An 18,350-nucleotide genomic window follows, 5' to 3' on the forward strand; every position below is an offset into this window, starting at 1 on the left:
AGTTGTTTCTGTGCTTTAAGTTGTTGAAGATCATTTTGTCAGTTTTGCTTTAGTTTTTTTTTTTAATAAAACAATCCTATCTGAGCAAAGCCATGACTTGGTCTTACATGCCTTAGTATTGCTGCAACAAAACACACACAGCCTGGGCATAACTGACTCGGAATTCTTTTTGTTAAAGGCATTGTGACTATCAAAGTATTATTAAAAATAAAATCATCTTTTAAACTATTCCGAGAACATGTGTTGTGTGTTTCTGGGAACAGTTTAAAGGATTTTAAGACCTGTTTGGATGGTAAACACAGAACACAACAGAGATGTTTGAAATAGTTTATCCCCCTCCGAGCAAATATTAAAGTTCCAATGTGGACAGCTTTGTCAGAAAACGGTATTATTTAGGTTGTACACAAAGCAGATCAAAGCTTCATAACTTCCTTGCATGTGTTGCCATTTTAGCAAAGAACAATCACGGGTGAGGAGAGGGAATTACCAACATAAGTTCTTACAGTACTTAAATCATACATACAAGCAATAGAAGACATTAGACTCTGAAGATGTGAAGATTGCTTTCAAATGTAGTAACACGATTAGTTGAGTGTGAAGGGGAAAGCAATAAAAAACAGCAGAACCACAGCCCTCCAGTCTTGAAAAGCAATCCAGAAACTCTAAGCTAGAGCTTCTAGCCAGTTTCTGTTTGCTGGGAAGAAAACATACCCCGCTCCAAAGCAGAAGAAGGTGGGATCTGTGTAAAAATTACTGAAGATTTCACAGAAAATAAGGATTTTTTTTCTCTTTTCCTTTCCATGTGATACACATTACAGTAAAATCCCCAAGCATATTGAGACCTTAGAAAACAACTAGCCAAGATTCTCAAATAGTATGCTTCTTTGTCAGATGTGATCTATTGTGAAGCAAGTGGGAGAAGCATGACAAAAGGGATTCTTTTGATATACGTACATAACCCACGAGCTGTATGCATGCACCAAGCCATGACAGCAACCTACAGATTTTACGCATTGCCAGCTGTTACGAATACTCACAGCATGCTCATTATTTCAAACAAAATGGTTAAATAAGCACTTTTGTTTCCAGCACTGCTTTTTAAAAATATCGAAGCTAAATAAAGTTTTCTCTGGAAACAAAGTCATACGATGCTTCATCTCCCCAGACAACCCCCCTCTTTCTAAGGTACGCCCTGTTAAGCACACAAGAGCAGGAACGGAGAGGCAGCAGAAGGCAGCAAAGCCATTTTAAGCAAGTAATCAGCTGCAGCGTACAGGCCTGATGAAACAAAGCAGCTGGCGTGGTCAGAGGTAGGAATATTTTCAGGCTTAAGTATGCATGCAAGATTTAGTGGATCAATATCTACTTAAGAAAAAAGAAATGGGTAAGTGATTTAGTGTTTACCGATACGGTTCGGTTTTTGTCTCTCTTTTTTCCTTCTCTCGCTTGGACAAGGGCACCCTCTTCCATAGCATACTCCAATCCCACGCTCCTCTAGCAAACCCATCTTCGTCACCACCCCCTTGCGGCACAATCTTAAAAGTGTTGCCATCTATGACATCTATAAGCGGCACAGTGCATGTGGTTCTGCGGGTGGCGGATGGTGGCGGGGAGGATGTGGTTATGCGCAGGGACCCACGGAGGATGCGTGCGCCAACCGTGATTCATGGGAGAAGAGGGAGGAGGGAAGAAGGAAAGGCTTTAGACACTCATTTGTTACAATTCACAGTATATAAACAGCTCTCTTTACCGATAAGGCTCAGTTTTATGTTTTCGTTTGGACTTTTCCTTGTGGCTTAATGGAATTCGTTTCCATAGCAAACTCCAGTCCCAGGCCCCTCTGGCAAAACCATCTTCATCCCCACCTTGCTGTGGCTCAATGGAATAATCGTTCCCATCTATGTAATCTATTAGAGGTACAGTACATGTAGTTCTGAAACGTTTATAGAAGGGAAAGAAAGAGCAAAATGCAATTTAAGAAGACTAATATGACTAATCTGAATTTTTCACCATTTATTATTAATCTCATAAAGCAGTTCATATGAAAAGTCACTTGCAAAATGATGCCTCGTTACAAAAAAGAGAGGCTTTTGTTTTTGATGTTTTAAGAGGTTCTGAAAGCAGGAGAGATGGATATGAAATGCTAACATATCAATTCACTTACACTTTATGGGTACTTCTCACAAAGCATTGCTGGAGGCAACAGAAGAGCCTGTAGAGGGCTAGGGTTCTCACAGTATTATTATTTTTCTGTAACTTCTATTCACATCAAACCTTAGCTGCCAATAAGGTAATAATGCTTAGCTTTTACTAGCGCAAATATGGATGTTCACTGTTTGCTCCCATTCAACCATGTTGCAAATCCAGACTTTAAGGATAAAAAAGGTGTTATTGGTGCTCATTTAGCAACAGCCTCCAAAAGAAGGCTTTTTTTTTTTTTTTTTTTTTAATTTACAATGTGCTCCTCATAATTATCTCTCATGTGCAACTTTCAACAATAAAAACACATCATCCTGTTATTCTCTCCAAATTTCCCAAATGGAATTCTTGGTGACCGAACTGCAATCCTAGTTTTTATTTTTTTTCCCAAGCACTTCCATCTTTATAAGTCAACTCTCATATGAGAAAGGAAAACAAGCAGGAGACAAGAAGTGATAATGATGTGCTCTTTCCTTCGGTGCAGAAGTACCAGTATGCTGTACCTAGAGAACAGTACTTGATGGGAGGCTGCAGAGCTCCCAGCACCTCCACATGCGTGCTGGATGACCCCCTACAGCTGCCTTTTCCTCCCATCTTTTTGTCAGGTGTAAGAGCAATGTGGCCTCAGTGGGAGCACATGGAGTTCTCACTCCTTCTATCTAATATTATGGCCTACATACAGTCTTGCAGCTAAGTTATGACCTTTAAAAAACACACAAAAAACCACTCTTCTAGAAACTTCTGCCAGTATGACAGGTTAATAAATAGTTTTTTAGGCTTAAACCATTACTTCATAGGATTAAAGTGTTTAAACAAGCCTGTGGTTTTGTAAACCCATGGAGTCCATACTACAAAACTGGGAGCACGGTAGTGCACGGGAACAGCAGCCAGACATGGAGGCCCTGGGATCCGTGCTCTTATCACTGCACACAGGTCCTTGCAGACACCTGGCCTTGCGGGACAGATGGGCTCAGTCCCAGGCCCTGCTTCCTTAGAGGCAATTCTCCACAGTGCTTTACAGAAGTCATAATGGACCATCTCGCAATCCTGCAGTTATAAAACTCTTGAGATGGCAGTAACTTCAAATCCTGTTAAATCAGAACTTTTGCCATTACTTTTCCTTCACCAAAAATAACAGTTATCTTCAGTTAAAATAAACACTTTGTTTAATCATCATCCTTTCTCAGCTAGAATAGAATGTTTTTGTAACTGTGATCACTGAGATTACTGCAAAAGAGAAGCTTTGCTTGATATTTAATCTATATTAAAATATTCAGTCCACCTACTGAAATAGAAAATCTGGAGATTGATTTGCCTATTCTTCCTCCTCACATAGCTTTTGTGCTGAGAGACAACAAATATGTCATTCAAGAAATACTGACGTGGTTTGATACAGATAGAAGTTGACACAGGTATACAACATATTGCTTTTAACTTTAAAAGTGAAGATTGTTGCTTTGAATTTTGCTTCTAAGAGGCCAGGCACTAGAAATCACAGGAAAGCATTACCTGTCCTTGGAGATAGGAGCTATAAGTGGCGCATACCAGTTAATTCCCACCTCACAATGGGCATCCAAATAAACCAAAACCTTCAAAAGAGAGAAACAGAGAAGCAAATGAACAATCATATCACAGAATTTGAATTAATATTATTTCACAATAATATTATATTATTAAATTATATTATATTATTAAATACCTTAATATTAAAAACAAACAAAGAAAAAAGTTAAATGTGTAAAATTAAATATATATTTAATCAAGACTTGTGTGTGAGCTGGATCCTACCTGTCCAAGCTTAGCCTTCTGGGCTCCAATGCTTCTAGCCTGGATTAAACCTTCTCTCCTTTCATTTCGAAATACCTTTACAAGACCATTCCACTGCTTAATGTAGTCATCCAGTCTCTCCTTTAGGTGAGCTATCAAATAACAGGAAAAATTTATTTAGGTGAAGCTTAGTAATAGTCATGTTTGTATTCTTAATACAACCCAACTCCAACTCTACTTAAAAATATCTACAGACATACAGGACTTAGGGAATCTTGAAATCAAGCAGCAGCTTGTACAACTGTGCACTAAACACTAAACCTGTAGGGATTCAGCCCTGGAGCTCCCTGACTTTGTGGCACAAGTTCGCCTCTCTCAAGAAAAGCCAGGTCAAGTTGCTGGCCACACTGCAGCAGAGCCAGATGAAGAACTCCCAGTCACTTCAACGTATCATGAAGTGGCTTGAAGGTCTTCAAACGTGTTTTGACCACACAGAACAACATAGTTTCCACACTTCAGCATATGGTCTTTCCTCATCAGATAATGTCACACATATACAGGAGGAGGCACTGCTTTTCTGTTTATCATCTCCGTTTGCCACGTTTGGACTTAAAAAATATTATGCTAGTCTTTTAAATCTGGAAATCAGAGACAAAAGCCCACTATATTCAAATTATTCCCCTCTCTCATCTAGACCTGTCCCATCTTGGGGTAGCAGCGGTGTTGGATTAATCTTTTAATTAAATTCATAAAAACAATACTTGGAAGAGCCAGAACTGCAGTGGATGAGCTGTGGTTCATTGTACCGATGATCATGCTACCAACCCCACAGAACACAAAAAGGACAAGAAAATTTAAGCCAATTTTGGCTTAAATAAAGGGATGAGTTATCCAGAAGAACCAAGATGGGCTACACTGAAATGCTGACAGATTTGTATTTGCGCTTGGGCTTTGCCAGACTACTCTGGAAAGCACATTTCTACCACACAATTTGAAAAAAGGATGCAAGTGTTGCATAATATTTTCACACAGTTGATTCTGTTGAGAAAATTCAAAAAGGCAGAAGGGCTGGCAGTCAGGCACTCACAGTTTGAGGCTACTCTAATTCAACTACCGCTGTCCATTTGAAATCTATTCCTGCACTAAAAGGCTTGAACGAATCACGTCCAGCTTCTGTTTCTCCATCAGCGCCCAAAATAAGCCACCTAAGCTGAGGCAGGGACACCCACAGTGTGGTCTGCAGCAGCCTGAAGGGGCAGACAGATATGTATTAGTGCTGAGCCAAGAGAATGCTGCCGGGAAGGACAGAGCATCCTTCTCCTCTGCTCCTGGCTCCTCCACAAGCCTGTCCAACACCTAGCACTCATACTGGTCTTCTGCCTACTGTGGTTCCACATAAGCTGTTAATCAGGCTTGAGGAGTAGCTTTTGAATTGGCTGAGGTTGGCCTGTCTCCTCGTTGGTGAAACCACAGAGGTGGGCCAGGAGGGACAAGATGAGGTGGAAGGACAGGGACGTCCCTTGCAGTAGCAATCAGACATCAAGGTGCTTCAGCTATGCTGTTTTCTGCACTCTGACTTAAAAGGACTGGAGCCCGGAGTTTGCTGCTCCTTACATTTAATAAGTTTTATATTCTTGCCAAAAGTGTTTTAAAAATGTTTATTTTAAACAAAAGCTACATATAAATTACTCAGATAAAAATGTTTATTTCTTATAAGTGAAGTTTCCAAACTTGAAAATTCAGCAGTTCTGCCAAAGACCAGAAAATCTTCAAAATCAGTATTCTTTCCATAGTAATATTATCCCTCCTCTTCAACTTCATAAAATAAAGTTTTCTCAAGCAACAGTTTTAAGTATCCTCTTTTCCCACACACATTTACAGTTTCTTTTGTAAAGCCTTGTGAACTAGAAAAATGTCAAGGATCTATAAAAATCAAACAAGGGAAAGAACAATTTTATCACTTATGCTATATAGAGTAACGTGCCATGCGTTATATAGAGAATATGCAATATGACAGTTGTATAAAAAATGTTATAGGATAAATTTCAGTGAGTTATGAGGTCACACTGAAATAGTACTGTGAGAACCTCTGTACCACACCGTTATATACTCTGCACATTCCAAATACATGCAACAGTCGGGAAGGTTTTAGAGTTTGTAAAGTTATTTCCAGCTCTCCTGCCCGTGAAGCCAAATGTTTTACTTATCAAAAGTTCAAGTATGTACGGTTCACGGGAGCTGTAAAAACCTGTAACACTGATTCACTAAAGCTCTTCCACAGCACAAGTCCCAGGGCTTTGCAGTCCATTATCCCAGTCTTTGCCAGGGCTAGCAGCAAGTGCTCTTTCCCACAGGAAAACTGAATTTTCCCCTTTTCCCATTTTATAGGGACTTGGCATTGCTAGGCTGTGTGACAGTACTGTATAAAACCCTGATCCTTTTGCAGTTGGAAATATTGTTTGGCCAACATTAAATGCCGTTCCCCTAAAATGAATATTTATTATATCTGTCAACAGATATTTTATTTTCTGTTCTAAAATGTCCATTTTACCCCCCAAAGTACTATAACCACCAATCTGGTCTTCCCTTGTTTGGGTGGTTCTCTCAGGTCTCTCTGCATGATTACAGCATGAATCAATGTTTTTAAAAAGCACAACCTTTCTCCAAAAGGCATTAGGCATTGCAGATTGCAGCTGGGGGTGGGGAGGAGGAGAGCTCTGTTTTTCTTCCTCTCCTCATGGATGTCATTTATTAAGAACAAGAGGAATGGCATCACAAGCCCTCCCTAAAGCTGCTGCCTTCCTGGTCCCCGCAGTCTAACACTGCTAGTATAGGGCTCTCAGTTCAGACAGGGGTACCCATTCACTTTTCAGATCCCACCTGTGAGCACTATTAAACTGAAAGTACTGTTACCTATCAGTGCCCATTGCTTCCCATTTTTATTATCATAAAGGATGCTACACCAGATAACCTTAAAGAAAACATAAGAAAATGGATTCTAGGATGCATTAGAACAGAGTTTTCCACTGTAAACATCAGAACTAGTGCAATTGAATTAGCTTGGCATCATCTTCTTGTTACTGTTCTGTCTGCATGTTGGCAAAGAAAGACATGCTGGAGCTGAATTCAGCACATCTCTCTGAGCAGCCCTCCACAGCCAAGACTTGCTGTTTGCAGAGGAGATGAAGGCAGGCAGGCAGCATCATTCTGCAAAGAGGCTGCTCCCAGCTGACTTTCCACAAAGAACTAAATGAAAAATAGCATTTTCAAAGCGCCGCAACTGTTTCTGCCTGTAAGGTATGTAAGGAAAAACAGACAAAGCAAGCAGTCTGAAAGCAGGCGGGGAGGAGAAAGTCATGAAGCCTGCCTGTTTGATCAGCACCACTTCTGTTTTGGCTGCAGAACCAAAAAGCCACTAGCAGCTCTACTATGGCAAAGACTGTTTCTGATGTGCAGCTCTCCTAACTACTGTGGATCACTTCAGGCAGCTTGGTGTGTCACCCCAGCTATGCTAGATCATGCTTTTCTGCAGGGAGAAAGAAGTGGAGCTAGATTCTCCTCCTTCAACCATTTTTAAATCTGGAATGCAATTTGAATGATTGAAATTAAGTTAATTATGTTTACCAAGTAATAGCCTAAAGCATTTTAATGAATTATTATAGGGAAATAATGCAGTTGCAGCAAGGTGTACAGAGCCATTCCAGTCCCTGCTTGTTTTCCAGTTGCTCACGCATGAGAACACTTCATCCCATGCTTACTTTACTCCATTTTCTGACCTATGTTATTTGGGAAAATGAAGTCTAGGAAAAATAAAGACAAGGGTCTGCTGGAAGTTAGTTCTAGGCTAGCTGTATCTACCAGCTAACCATACATATGTGTGTAAAAAGCACAGATTCTGCATTCCAAAACAAGTTTCTGGAAAAATGTTACCTGTATTTAACATTAGTCATATACTGGAAAAGAGTTGCGCCAGTTATGCCAAACTCAACCCATAAATGACATGTGTAGTAGAGAATCAGCTATGACTCATGTGCAACCCAAATACTGAGACTGATCACTAGTAAAAACTTGGTGATGTTTCTAGAGACCATCAGCATTGCAGTAATTTCATGCTGCTCACTCAGGCAGTCCTTGAACAGCTCAGAAGGAAAGCTGTGATCCCAGCTGCAAAGGAAAAACACAGTACATGTCTGCTGACTGAATTATTAAGATTACATCCCTTAGGAGAGAAGATATTTCTGCTTTATAGTGTGTGTGTATATCTAAGCCAAATTCTCAGAGGCTGTAAAAAATATAGGAGACTATTATGTACCATTCAGTATCTTTATTAGACTGAGCCAGATGTAGACAAGTTTACAATACAGGTAACTTTTCATCTCCTGTAAAAATAAACAGAAAATGATACCTGTCTACCTACGGGTATGACGTAAAAATTAGCAAACCTTAACTATCTTTAACAGCAATTTATACTCAATCCTGACTATGTGATTGGTTCAGACATATCAGGCAGATATGCAGACACACCAGCAGAACACAATAACTGCTGCTAGACTGAATGGGAAGAAGTGCAGTTTGCCTGATGAAAGGGACAGGGTGTCAGCACAGAGCCATCTGCTGTCAGTGCCCAATGCAGTTATTACACAGAGAGGAGACCGAAGATTGTGTATTCTACGCTCCTGACCAGTTCTGACTTGCCTGTGTTCCTAAAAGCCTACCCTAGCTCCTCACTGTCATCTTAAAAGAAACTGCCATATGATATATGATATAACCATATCATATATGCTTACAGTTCTGTCAAAATAACGGATTGGTTCTGCCCTACAAAATCAGAGCCATACAGCATCAAATGACACACAAGGAGCAAAGGCTTGAAACCATGATTTTTGCATGGGCAGAACTATTGAAGACTTTCCCTCTTTGTCACAGATTTGTATTTTCTACAAATATATTCTACCAAAACCTAAGAGTGTGAGTACCTTTTTGGCTCACTATTACCTTGATGCCTGAAAGTTTCTCAGGTATAATGGATTTATTCCCATAAAAATAGGGCTGAGGCAGATGTACTGCTATACAAGACAAGCAACAAAGAAATCAAGTAATCTGTTTGAAAGGAGAAAGTCAGAGGCAGTAATTGATGTCTAAGCACTGTCTCACTAACAAGAATACGCTTCTTGTGTGTATAAAATATTCTTAGTTAGGCAACTACTCTGTCAACTTCCATCAGAAAGCTGGGCAGCAATAAAATCTTGCAAAAAACCCTGCATTTTTAAAAATAAATTTCAAAGTAGAGCACTGAGTTGAAAAAAGGTGATTTCCTCTATATCAATCACCTTATAGTCATATTTCAACTCTCTGCATTTGGTCTCAATTTAAATTAGCCCTTAAGACACCACCGTAAGAGGAAAAAGAGTCAGTGTATGTTCATATTTCTAAGAATCACACAAAAATACATACATTATCAGTATAAACTAAGGCTGTATATTACAAAGGAAGAGGAAAATCTTTGGATTTCTGAATTAATATGCAAGTCTCGAAGAAAGGCAGAATTCAACATGTGCTTAAATTCTTAGCTCCCTCACTGCCCTGAGAAACAACCATTTCAACACAGTGCTAAAGGATGTCAAAAATGAAAAAGACAGTGAAAAAGAATTGCCTTAGATAAATTTTTATTTTAGTTAAAAAGAAAAAAAAGAAGAAAGAATTTGGATTCCTCTACAGAATAAGGGAATGAATTATTCCTAACAAGTTAAACACAAACTCCTTCAATATTCTCAAAACTGTTTGTTTTCACAAGAGCTGTTCTCCCAGCAGACTCCTACATATTCCTCCATGGCGCAGGAGAGAAGTAACACAAGCCCTGTCTTTCAAGCAACTGACTGCATAGAAAGGATTGTCACCTTCATGAAAGCAGCTCACTGGAGAAGAGCCTTCCCTTGCTGAAAAGACTGAAGAATCAGCTTGCTTTCCTTGCAGTCAACTCAGTCCACAGCAGGTAATAAATCAAAAGAAAACTAATTTTAAAACAACGCATTTGCCTTTTCTGCAAGCAGTGCATTAATACTCCAACATACCTTTGTTGCTGAAGTCATCAATCAGCACAATTTCTGCCAAGTATTTCCTAGGTGTTCTCTTAATGACGCTGTGAACCGTCCTCATCAGCGTGGACCACCCTTCATTATGGAAGACAATGACGACGCTGGAGGTGAGCAGGTTTTCATCATAATGCCAGTGTTTGCATCTGTGAAAAGATTTCATTGCATTGGTTTTGACACAGTGATGTACAACACCTTTCCACACGTGCATCTTTGCTGAGAGCTGTCTTTCAGACAGAAGAGAATGAGGACGTAAATCGTACTGCAGTTCAAGCAGTGGCGTGAGGCCTGAGCAGCAGCCCGCTTCAGAAAACAAGGCCTTTTCCCTCCCACAAGAGAGTGGAATGGAGCTGCTGAACAACTGCTGCCTCCATGACCATGTGCGATGGTGTGAGGCTCTGCACATCCCTGCTGCCAGCACCATGCTGCAAAAGAAGGCTGCAAGGCTGCACCAAGCTGTGGCTGCCAGAATGCCCTTAAGATACCATGATTTAGAGTGGGCTAAGCATTTGGCTCACTTACTATAAAATACTTGCTTTTTTCCTACTTTGTTTTTGCCTTTAAAGCACTTCCACTGGCTTTGTGCAGACAAGAAGGGATCTTCATTATTTATATTTAAACTTTCAGGCATAACAAACGTAGCCAAAAGAAAGGTCACATTTAGCTCTCCCTTCCTCTGCTCAAAATGCATTCACGTGTTTCACCTGACACACAAAAGCAACAACCTTGGCCAAATCTGTGCAATTGTCCATAGTGTAAAAACACATAGCACAATCACGTGGAAAACTCAAAGAAATAAAGAGAGAAACCAAGCCCTGAAGGGCCACATCACTTTAGAAGTTATGGCTAATTTGAAAATGTAATGCCTATTTAAGGTTTACTAATAAATGCTATCACATTAATAACTTGCACATTTTGATTGAAACAAACAGTTTATATCCCTACAAATGCATTGGATGGACATTCAAGTAACAGGTTCAGTCAGGCCTATATCTGGCTGTAATATCTTTCTTACTTACTCTCATCTTTCTTATGCCTCAGAGAATGACATTGGAAATGTGACTATTTCCTATGCCAGTTCCTACTGGTCCTATGTCCTTCAGCAGAGCTCTGCAACACTAAATTCCAGCTCAGTGTGCCATGAAAAGCCTTTCTGCATCCACTTTAAACATTCAACATTTCAATTTCACTATGCTCTCAGAAAAAAAACATACATCCCCTTGTCCTTTCCTGTGATTTGTGCCAAACTTTGTGCCTGTGCATTCCCTAAATAACATCACTGTCTTTGAATCCTGTTTCTGCTGCTGAAGTTACAAGGGCAACAGCCTGTAATACAAGAACTGAAGATCAAGAAAAAGGACAAGCAAGTAAATGAACATAATGGCACTAACACCTTTTTTTTGGCCATTTGCATTTTTGTCCACCACAAAGTGGTGACACAAAGCATCTGGAAGGTCTGCTTTTTTTCTTCCCCTGAAGGATTACAGATGATTTAGAAGCAAGCAATGCAAGTAATTCAGCCACACTTCTCAACGTTCATTAAATCATAGTCATCAACGATACTTCTGTTTTGCAACTGTTCCCTTCCTCAGCTACATATCTAAATGAGAGTATTCACTCTCCCTAACAACAACCTGCCCAGAAATTGCTATAGCTTGAAGTTTTCCTACTTGATAATCAGCCCCCTTTTCCAAATCATAGAATCACGGAATCATTAGAGCTGGAAAGACCACTAAGATCCTCTAGTCTAACCATCAGCACATGCCTCTGACCACTCCAGACCATGTCTCTCAGTGCCACATCTACCCTCTTCTTGAAGACCTGCAGGGACAGTGACTCCATCACCTCCCTGGGCAGCGTGCTCCAAGACCTCACCACTTTCTGAGAAGAAATTTATTCATTTGTTCTATTTATTACAGAGACGTAGTGCTTTAGATTTCAATAAGCAAAAGATGAAGGATCTTATTCTTTTTTTCATCTTTCAGCAGGAAAAATTTCTACTAGAGACAATCTGACTTTTCAAATATATCCATCATGTATTAAACAATTATTCTTGATGAATGGAAACACTGAAACTTCCACAGTTATATTTCTCTATATACTTAAAAAGGTCAATTTGTACTCCTCATGCACCAGAAAGAAAACTAAAATTGGTCAAAACAGGCTATTCATTTTGCTCCCTGGGAGACGAAAATTACCGAATGAAATCCCTCTATAACTAAGAGCTATCTGATTAGGCACTTTCTTTCTCAGTCAGGCTTGATGCAACCCCTGAAACAGCACGATCTCCAGAAGTGCACCTAAATTTCTAAAAGCCTCCCCCTCAATTGCTGTTATGCCTGAAGTAACTGCAGCTAATCACATTCAGCTACCAACACACAGGTGCTAGATGGCCTTTTTTTTTTTTAAATGGATCAGGTAACTCATGTATTCCTTCCACAGATTCCTCGCAAAGATCTCAGTTGATTACAAGCTGCAGCACTTCAATCTGCACAGCAGCACTTAGGCTGCCAGTGCCCTGTGTAGCTATTTGCAGAGATAAAAGGGCTGTATGCTGCCCAGGGGAGTGAAGTCAGCTGGTTTGGGGAAGATTTTCCATTGTGTATTTAATAGCAGATTAATAACAGAGTCATTTTCTGTTTTATGAATATATATTCACCTGGATTAATTTTAGTGGCACAGGTACATTAGAATGCAGGAAAACAGTGGTATATATTCAAAATCAGAGTGCCAGCTCAGCGCTGTTCAAGAACTACGTATAAAGAAGAACATTTTGCCTCCACTGCTGCTGACCTGCATCTTCAAACATTATGATAGAAAACTTTTTTTTTTCTTTTCATCCAGTTAAAGACAGTCGTGATATTTCCGACTACCTTCAAACAAAATGAACACTTCTACAAACCAGAATTTTCCATGAGCTTTTTTCCTCTCATAATAAGAGGCAGTAAGTAACTTACCATATTTAAAAAAAACTCAAACCCATTATCATAGAATCACAGAATGGCCTGGGTTGAAAAGGACCTCAAAGATCATCTACTTTCAACCCCCTGCCATGGGTCAGGTTGCCACCACAAGACCAGGCTGCCCAGAGCCACATCCAGCCTGGCCTTGAATGCCCCCAGGGATGGGGCAACCACAACATCCTTGGGCAACCTGTTCCAGTGTGTCACCACCCTCTGAGTGAAAAACTTCCTTCTAATGTCTAAACTAAACCTCCCCTGCATCAGTTTAAAACAATTCCCCCTTGTCCTGTCACTATCCACCCTTGTAAACAGCTGTTCCCCCTCCTGTTTATATACTCCTTTTTAAGTACTGGAAGGCCACAGTGAGGTCTCCCCAGAGCCTTCTGTTCTCCAAGCTAAACAAGCCCAGTTCCCTCAACCTTTATTCAGGAGAGGTGCTCCAGCCCTCTGATCATATTAGTGGCCCTTTTACAAAAAGTGGAATTCAGAACCATATCTGTGAGAAATTTGTAAGCATTTTTTTTAATCTGTATTTAATATATATTCAAAACATAAAGCCAGAGTTCTAGATAAGTTTGTTGTTGTTTTCTTTTTTTGCTACATATCCAACTTAATCTCCTCGAATCTGTCAGCACATTTCACTTTTTAAATTTGAAAAATCATGTGTTGCAAAATGTGCCATTTGTAAGTTGTAAAAATGTTACATTTATACCTCTAAATCACGCTTTTTTTCCAGAGACTTCATTTCACTTACTGGACAGTCAGCACACAGACTCACCAAGCACGCAAGCTTCTGCAGGCTGCAGTAGTTTACAGCACAATCTTGCCTCTCACCTTGCACTGGGAATTAGAGGTTTGCTTTAGATATTAGCAATTAATGTATTTTATAATCGATGTGGCATTTCTTCCAAGAAATGTGAGTGGGCAATTATTTGAGTGACAACCAGAGAGCCTCCACTCTTGCTTGTCCAAACCCACCGAAAAGGAGCTGGGAGAACCTTCTGTGAGGCAGCAGTGACATCCAGTGGTTGGCAAACCAAACACCAAGAAACCACACGTTCCATGCATCTCAGGCTGAATTTTACAGTACTAGTCTACCTGTGAATTTTAAACATCAGAAAGGGAAGTAAAAATGCTTGCATTTCCAAGCTCATGCTTCGGTTTTTAAAGACAGGTCAAGTAGGCATGGGCATCCAGACAAAAGCTGCTACTGAAATCAGGCACAGAGAAGGTTCAAAGCACAGAAAGCTCTGTGACAAAGAGGATTTAAATGCGCTTCAGCCTCCAGTTTCATCCCTAGTGCTCTGTCCTGCCCATACACTGCAGGGGGCAGCGTCTGCCCTGCACGGTGCCCGTTCAGCTGCAGCCCACAGGTCAGCTGGGATAAGCTGGGAATCAAGACAGCTCACCTAGAACAAATAGTTGAAATTCTCACTGGTGGAGCTGAGGGGAGAGATCATTGCAGCTCTCTGCATCACTTTTCCTGACCTCCCCATAAAGAGTTCTTGTATGAGGCAAGCACAAGCAGAAGCGAACACATCTGTGCAGGACTGCACACAGCTTTCCTCAGCAATGTCACAGGGAGGAGCAGGTTTTTTTACTTTCTTTCTAGAGGGAGCCCATAGGTGAATGGAATCAACACCTTCAGACCAGTCCACAAGTGAAAACTTCCTGCTCTCAAACAAGCAGTGTATTACCAAATGAAAGCATGGGTGGACTGGTGACTGGAACAAGAAGTAACCTTTCAAAAGATACAGCAGTGATCTAATGGAAACAGAGTGAGAAATGCTTCCTCTGACCATTAGCCAATATACTAACTATGTGAATTACTTCCGCTCTCCTTCCACCCCTGCTGCAAGGAAGCAGCACCACCCACTATCCCTTTACCTCCTCCATCCCAGGAGTGATGGCATGCCAGCCACAGCAGAAGACATCTTCTCTAGGGAATGCCTCTGTTCAAGAACCTACAGAGCTGGGCTGGAACACTCCTTAGCTTGAGGAAATTCCTGATCTCACAGCTTGGTGCCCTACTTACTAACTTGCCCTTGATGATGTCCTGCAGAAGTGATTGCTTGCCTGGTCCAAGGCCTGGATAATCCCTTAGCTTCCCCTGATAGCAACCACCAGACTTGCAGATGTAGGCTGTTCACTGCTCCTCCTGAAAGAACAGTCCAGCCGTGAAATAAAAAATATAAGCAACAAATGATGACAGCACTGTGACAGTGACTTAAGAGTGAGCCCCAGTCAGACAGATAGAGGACAATTTGAGATCTTGAGCTAACTGAAATGCTTCTCATGTTGTCCTGAATTCCTCCATTCCCTACCATGCAAGCATCTCAACTCCAGAAAAAAGTTAAGAGTGTGTGGCTACAACCAGTTTTCAATACTATTGTCTTCAGGTCAACTATCTAACTAGCACCTGTGTTTTGCAAAGGCACACCAGGTCCCTGATTTCAGAGAACTGTGCTTGTGTACTTAGACCAGCAGGCAGCTGTTGCTGTCTACTGTGAGTGCCCCCAGAAAATTCCTGAGACCCTCAAGTCAGTCCTCCTTCAAGCTGAGCTGTAAATCAGTGAAATGCTGAGGGTCTCAATTTGTGTTAGTAGCATTTGTATTAACAAATAATCCTAAATTGTAATTGACAATAAAGCTCTAAACTCCATTTTGCAGGAATATAAAGCTGTTCAAAATTTAAAATTGTATTTTAAGTTATATTTCATGTTGAAAAGTGTATGAGATTCATAGTAATATCAATTATCACCTACTGTTAATTGTTTGATAGCATATGCATTTTTCTCTCTGAGTGGCTTTAATGCTAGCAGAACCTAACAAGAAGTAAGGAGCTCTGTTTCCATTTGCAGCTTCCATTTCTCATAACATCAGCTCTTATCTTATAAGGACACAGAGGTTCAGCAGGCAGCACGCTGTTTACATATCTTCATTCTGAATTCAGGACTGCTTGCTGTTTTAAGATTTATTATGACTACTGCAGTAAACTGCACCTCCCCCTCCCCCCGAAAATGGATGAGAGCTTCTTTCACGAGGCACCTTGCAACAGCTCACTCATCCAAACGGCTGCCAGTATCACGGTGTTAGCTGAGGCTCCTGCTTAAGTGCCTGCAGGTCAGAGACAGCACTGCTCCAGAAGACAGAAGTGAACTACACACAACCGTGCACTTCTTTGTAAGATAACTAAGTAAATCTATTGTTCATATTGTATTTGTTACTTATTAATCATTACAGGGTATTTTTATGCATCATCACATCAATACAAAACTGTATTAGTTAACTTACAAAACAGGAGTTACAGAGAAGTAAACAGATGGACCAAAAAGGACTGTTTGACCAGTTGAGGAGGACTAGGTGATGTTTTTTTTTTGCCTTCAGCATGCAATAGCACAACCACTCTTACACACTTTTGAATAGCTTAGACTAACGCCAAAACAGTATTTCCTATTTTGATAACAGCTATAGGCTCTGTATGATTCCATTCTGGAAGCAACCTGCAAAGCTATGTGACTGAGTTTCAATACTGGTGCCCCTGGAAGCACAAGCTGTACTTGCTACTATGCCTCTTAAAACCTCACAACTCTAATTCATGACCAGGTTTGTACAGAGTGCCAACATTGGTGCTAACGGCAAAGTGAAAAGAATAAATCTTGCCGCCTTTCTAATCACAACAATCTTGCCCATAGTATCACTTTCACAATACTGAAAAAGGATAAGCAGTAAATACATCAGGGCAGGACAGTGAACCCAGAAATAAATTCCTTTCCTTAGGGGAAGCTGCCTTACAGAGACAGGGAGCCAAACCCCCCTTCCTCCCTGAAGATTCCTGTTTCATGTTGTGCCAATAGCTGTCCTCAGCTTGTTTCTTCTATGACATTCGACAGATCATTTTCACTTTCCAAATTAGAGCTGTACTGTTTTATGGCACTGCAGATCTGCAGCATCCCCTCAGCTCAACACAGCATTTTCCAGTGTTTCTCAAGTCCCCCTGCAGAACAGTGGCACGCAGAGCACTACCGCAGTGAGGAGACAGGCAGCAAGAGCCAACCACCAAGCAGGAGGAGGCATTTCTGCAGGTTGATTACACAAAAGCTGTTTGTTGCCCTCTACCCTCCTCTCCCCTCTGCAGCAGCCAGCACTGATTTGTCAGAAAATGCTGCTAAGAAGCTAATGCATTACGGCAATTCCCATTATTTTTCTGCTTGGGTATGCGCTGCTTTAGGAAGTGGCAGCTAGACATATTTGTCTATGTAAAGCTCAAAAGAATTCAGACTATGCATAATTTTGGATTTATCAAGCACTGACAGGTGTTAGCTAATACAATAAGCAAAAGGCTATGAAAAGCTTGGGGCTCAATCCCAAGAAAATACTTCATTTCTACCACACCAGACGTCAAATCTCAAAGTTCCTGTCCAGGCTCAGATGGGCTGAATTACAATTTATTTTACATCAGTTAATTTAAAAGCTCTTAGTAGTACGTTTCTAATTAGCTGGAACAAGATAAGAGTATAAGAAGTTCAATTATCTTTTAGCTTTGCATTCAGATTACCACTCCTTTGACAGAATGCTTCCTCCATTTGGCTCAACTATTTTTCAGTTGAAACTTAGAATTTGAAATGCTGGTGCTGACATTAAAGAAAGACAGGATCCATTTTCACTCTAGTTTTCACTTTTAGGACCTGAACCGTTTAAATGAAAATAAGGATCTTCTGAAAGTATAGAGCCTGAAATTCAAACCTTTCCTGACCACAAGGAGATGCTGACAGTACACTCCCCATTACCCTTCAAATACTTTTTCTTTCAGGAGGCTTGTCAGGAGTGAGGCAGCTGGTGGCCCACCGGGCACAAGCTGTTCCTCTCCACTTTGTTTGACCACTGTGATGCACTTGCCTCAGCCCCAGCACTCAGTAAAGCACACAGAGGTTGTTGGGCACGCTGTTCAAGTGGTCTTCTTGGTTACAAACAAGTACAGTGTACCACCGATTGTTGTGAAGGCTCTGTGTGAAATGGAACCAAGTCCCTAATGCTCCATTTCCAATGACACTGATACCAACAGTAATTACTGAAAGCTTATTTCATATAATAGTATCAAGTACGTAATTTGCACAGTGCTATAATGAAGCTACTAATCAAATTCCTGAAGAAAGCAGGCTTCACTGTAGAGCTTTTCTATTCCATCTCCTTAGCTATGAAAAGATTCACTGACAGCTAACCACTGTAAAAGGAAATAGTAAGCTTCCATTTTCACACAGAATAAAAAGATCACCTAATTCTGATGAGCAGAAGGATTCATCTACCTCATCTCATGTCTTCAGTGTTG

General features: G+C 40.6%; 1 protein-coding gene across 2 annotated transcripts in view; it reads right to left on the reverse strand.

Moving 5' to 3' along the window:
- The window catches only part of GALNT7 (polypeptide N-acetylgalactosaminyltransferase 7), a 68,402-nt gene that overhangs the window by 13,151 nt on the left and 36,901 nt on the right, over positions 1 to 18,350 (reverse strand). The window contains exons 3-6 of one of the 2 annotated variants that reach the window (XM_042811795.1): positions 10,038 to 10,204; positions 3,988 to 4,118; positions 3,709 to 3,788; positions 1,405 to 1,587 (exon numbers count right to left, since the gene is read on the reverse strand). In XM_042811795.1, the coding sequence (XP_042667729.1) occupies positions 1,405 to 1,587; positions 3,709 to 3,788; positions 3,988 to 4,118; positions 10,038 to 10,204 (561 nt within the window). Of the gene's footprint in view, positions 1 to 1,404; positions 1,588 to 1,750; positions 1,934 to 3,708; positions 3,789 to 3,987; positions 4,119 to 10,037; positions 10,205 to 18,350 lie in introns of both variants that reach the window. The other variant, XM_042811796.1, reaches the window with a different exon arrangement.

This window comes from Centrocercus urophasianus, unplaced genomic scaffold (assembly GCF_019232065.1).
Source record: "Centrocercus urophasianus isolate 14NV4802_14NV808 unplaced genomic scaffold, USGS_Curo_1.0 seq_13, whole genome shotgun sequence".
Classification (NCBI taxonomy): Eukaryota; Metazoa; Chordata; class Aves; order Galliformes; family Phasianidae; genus Centrocercus; species Centrocercus urophasianus.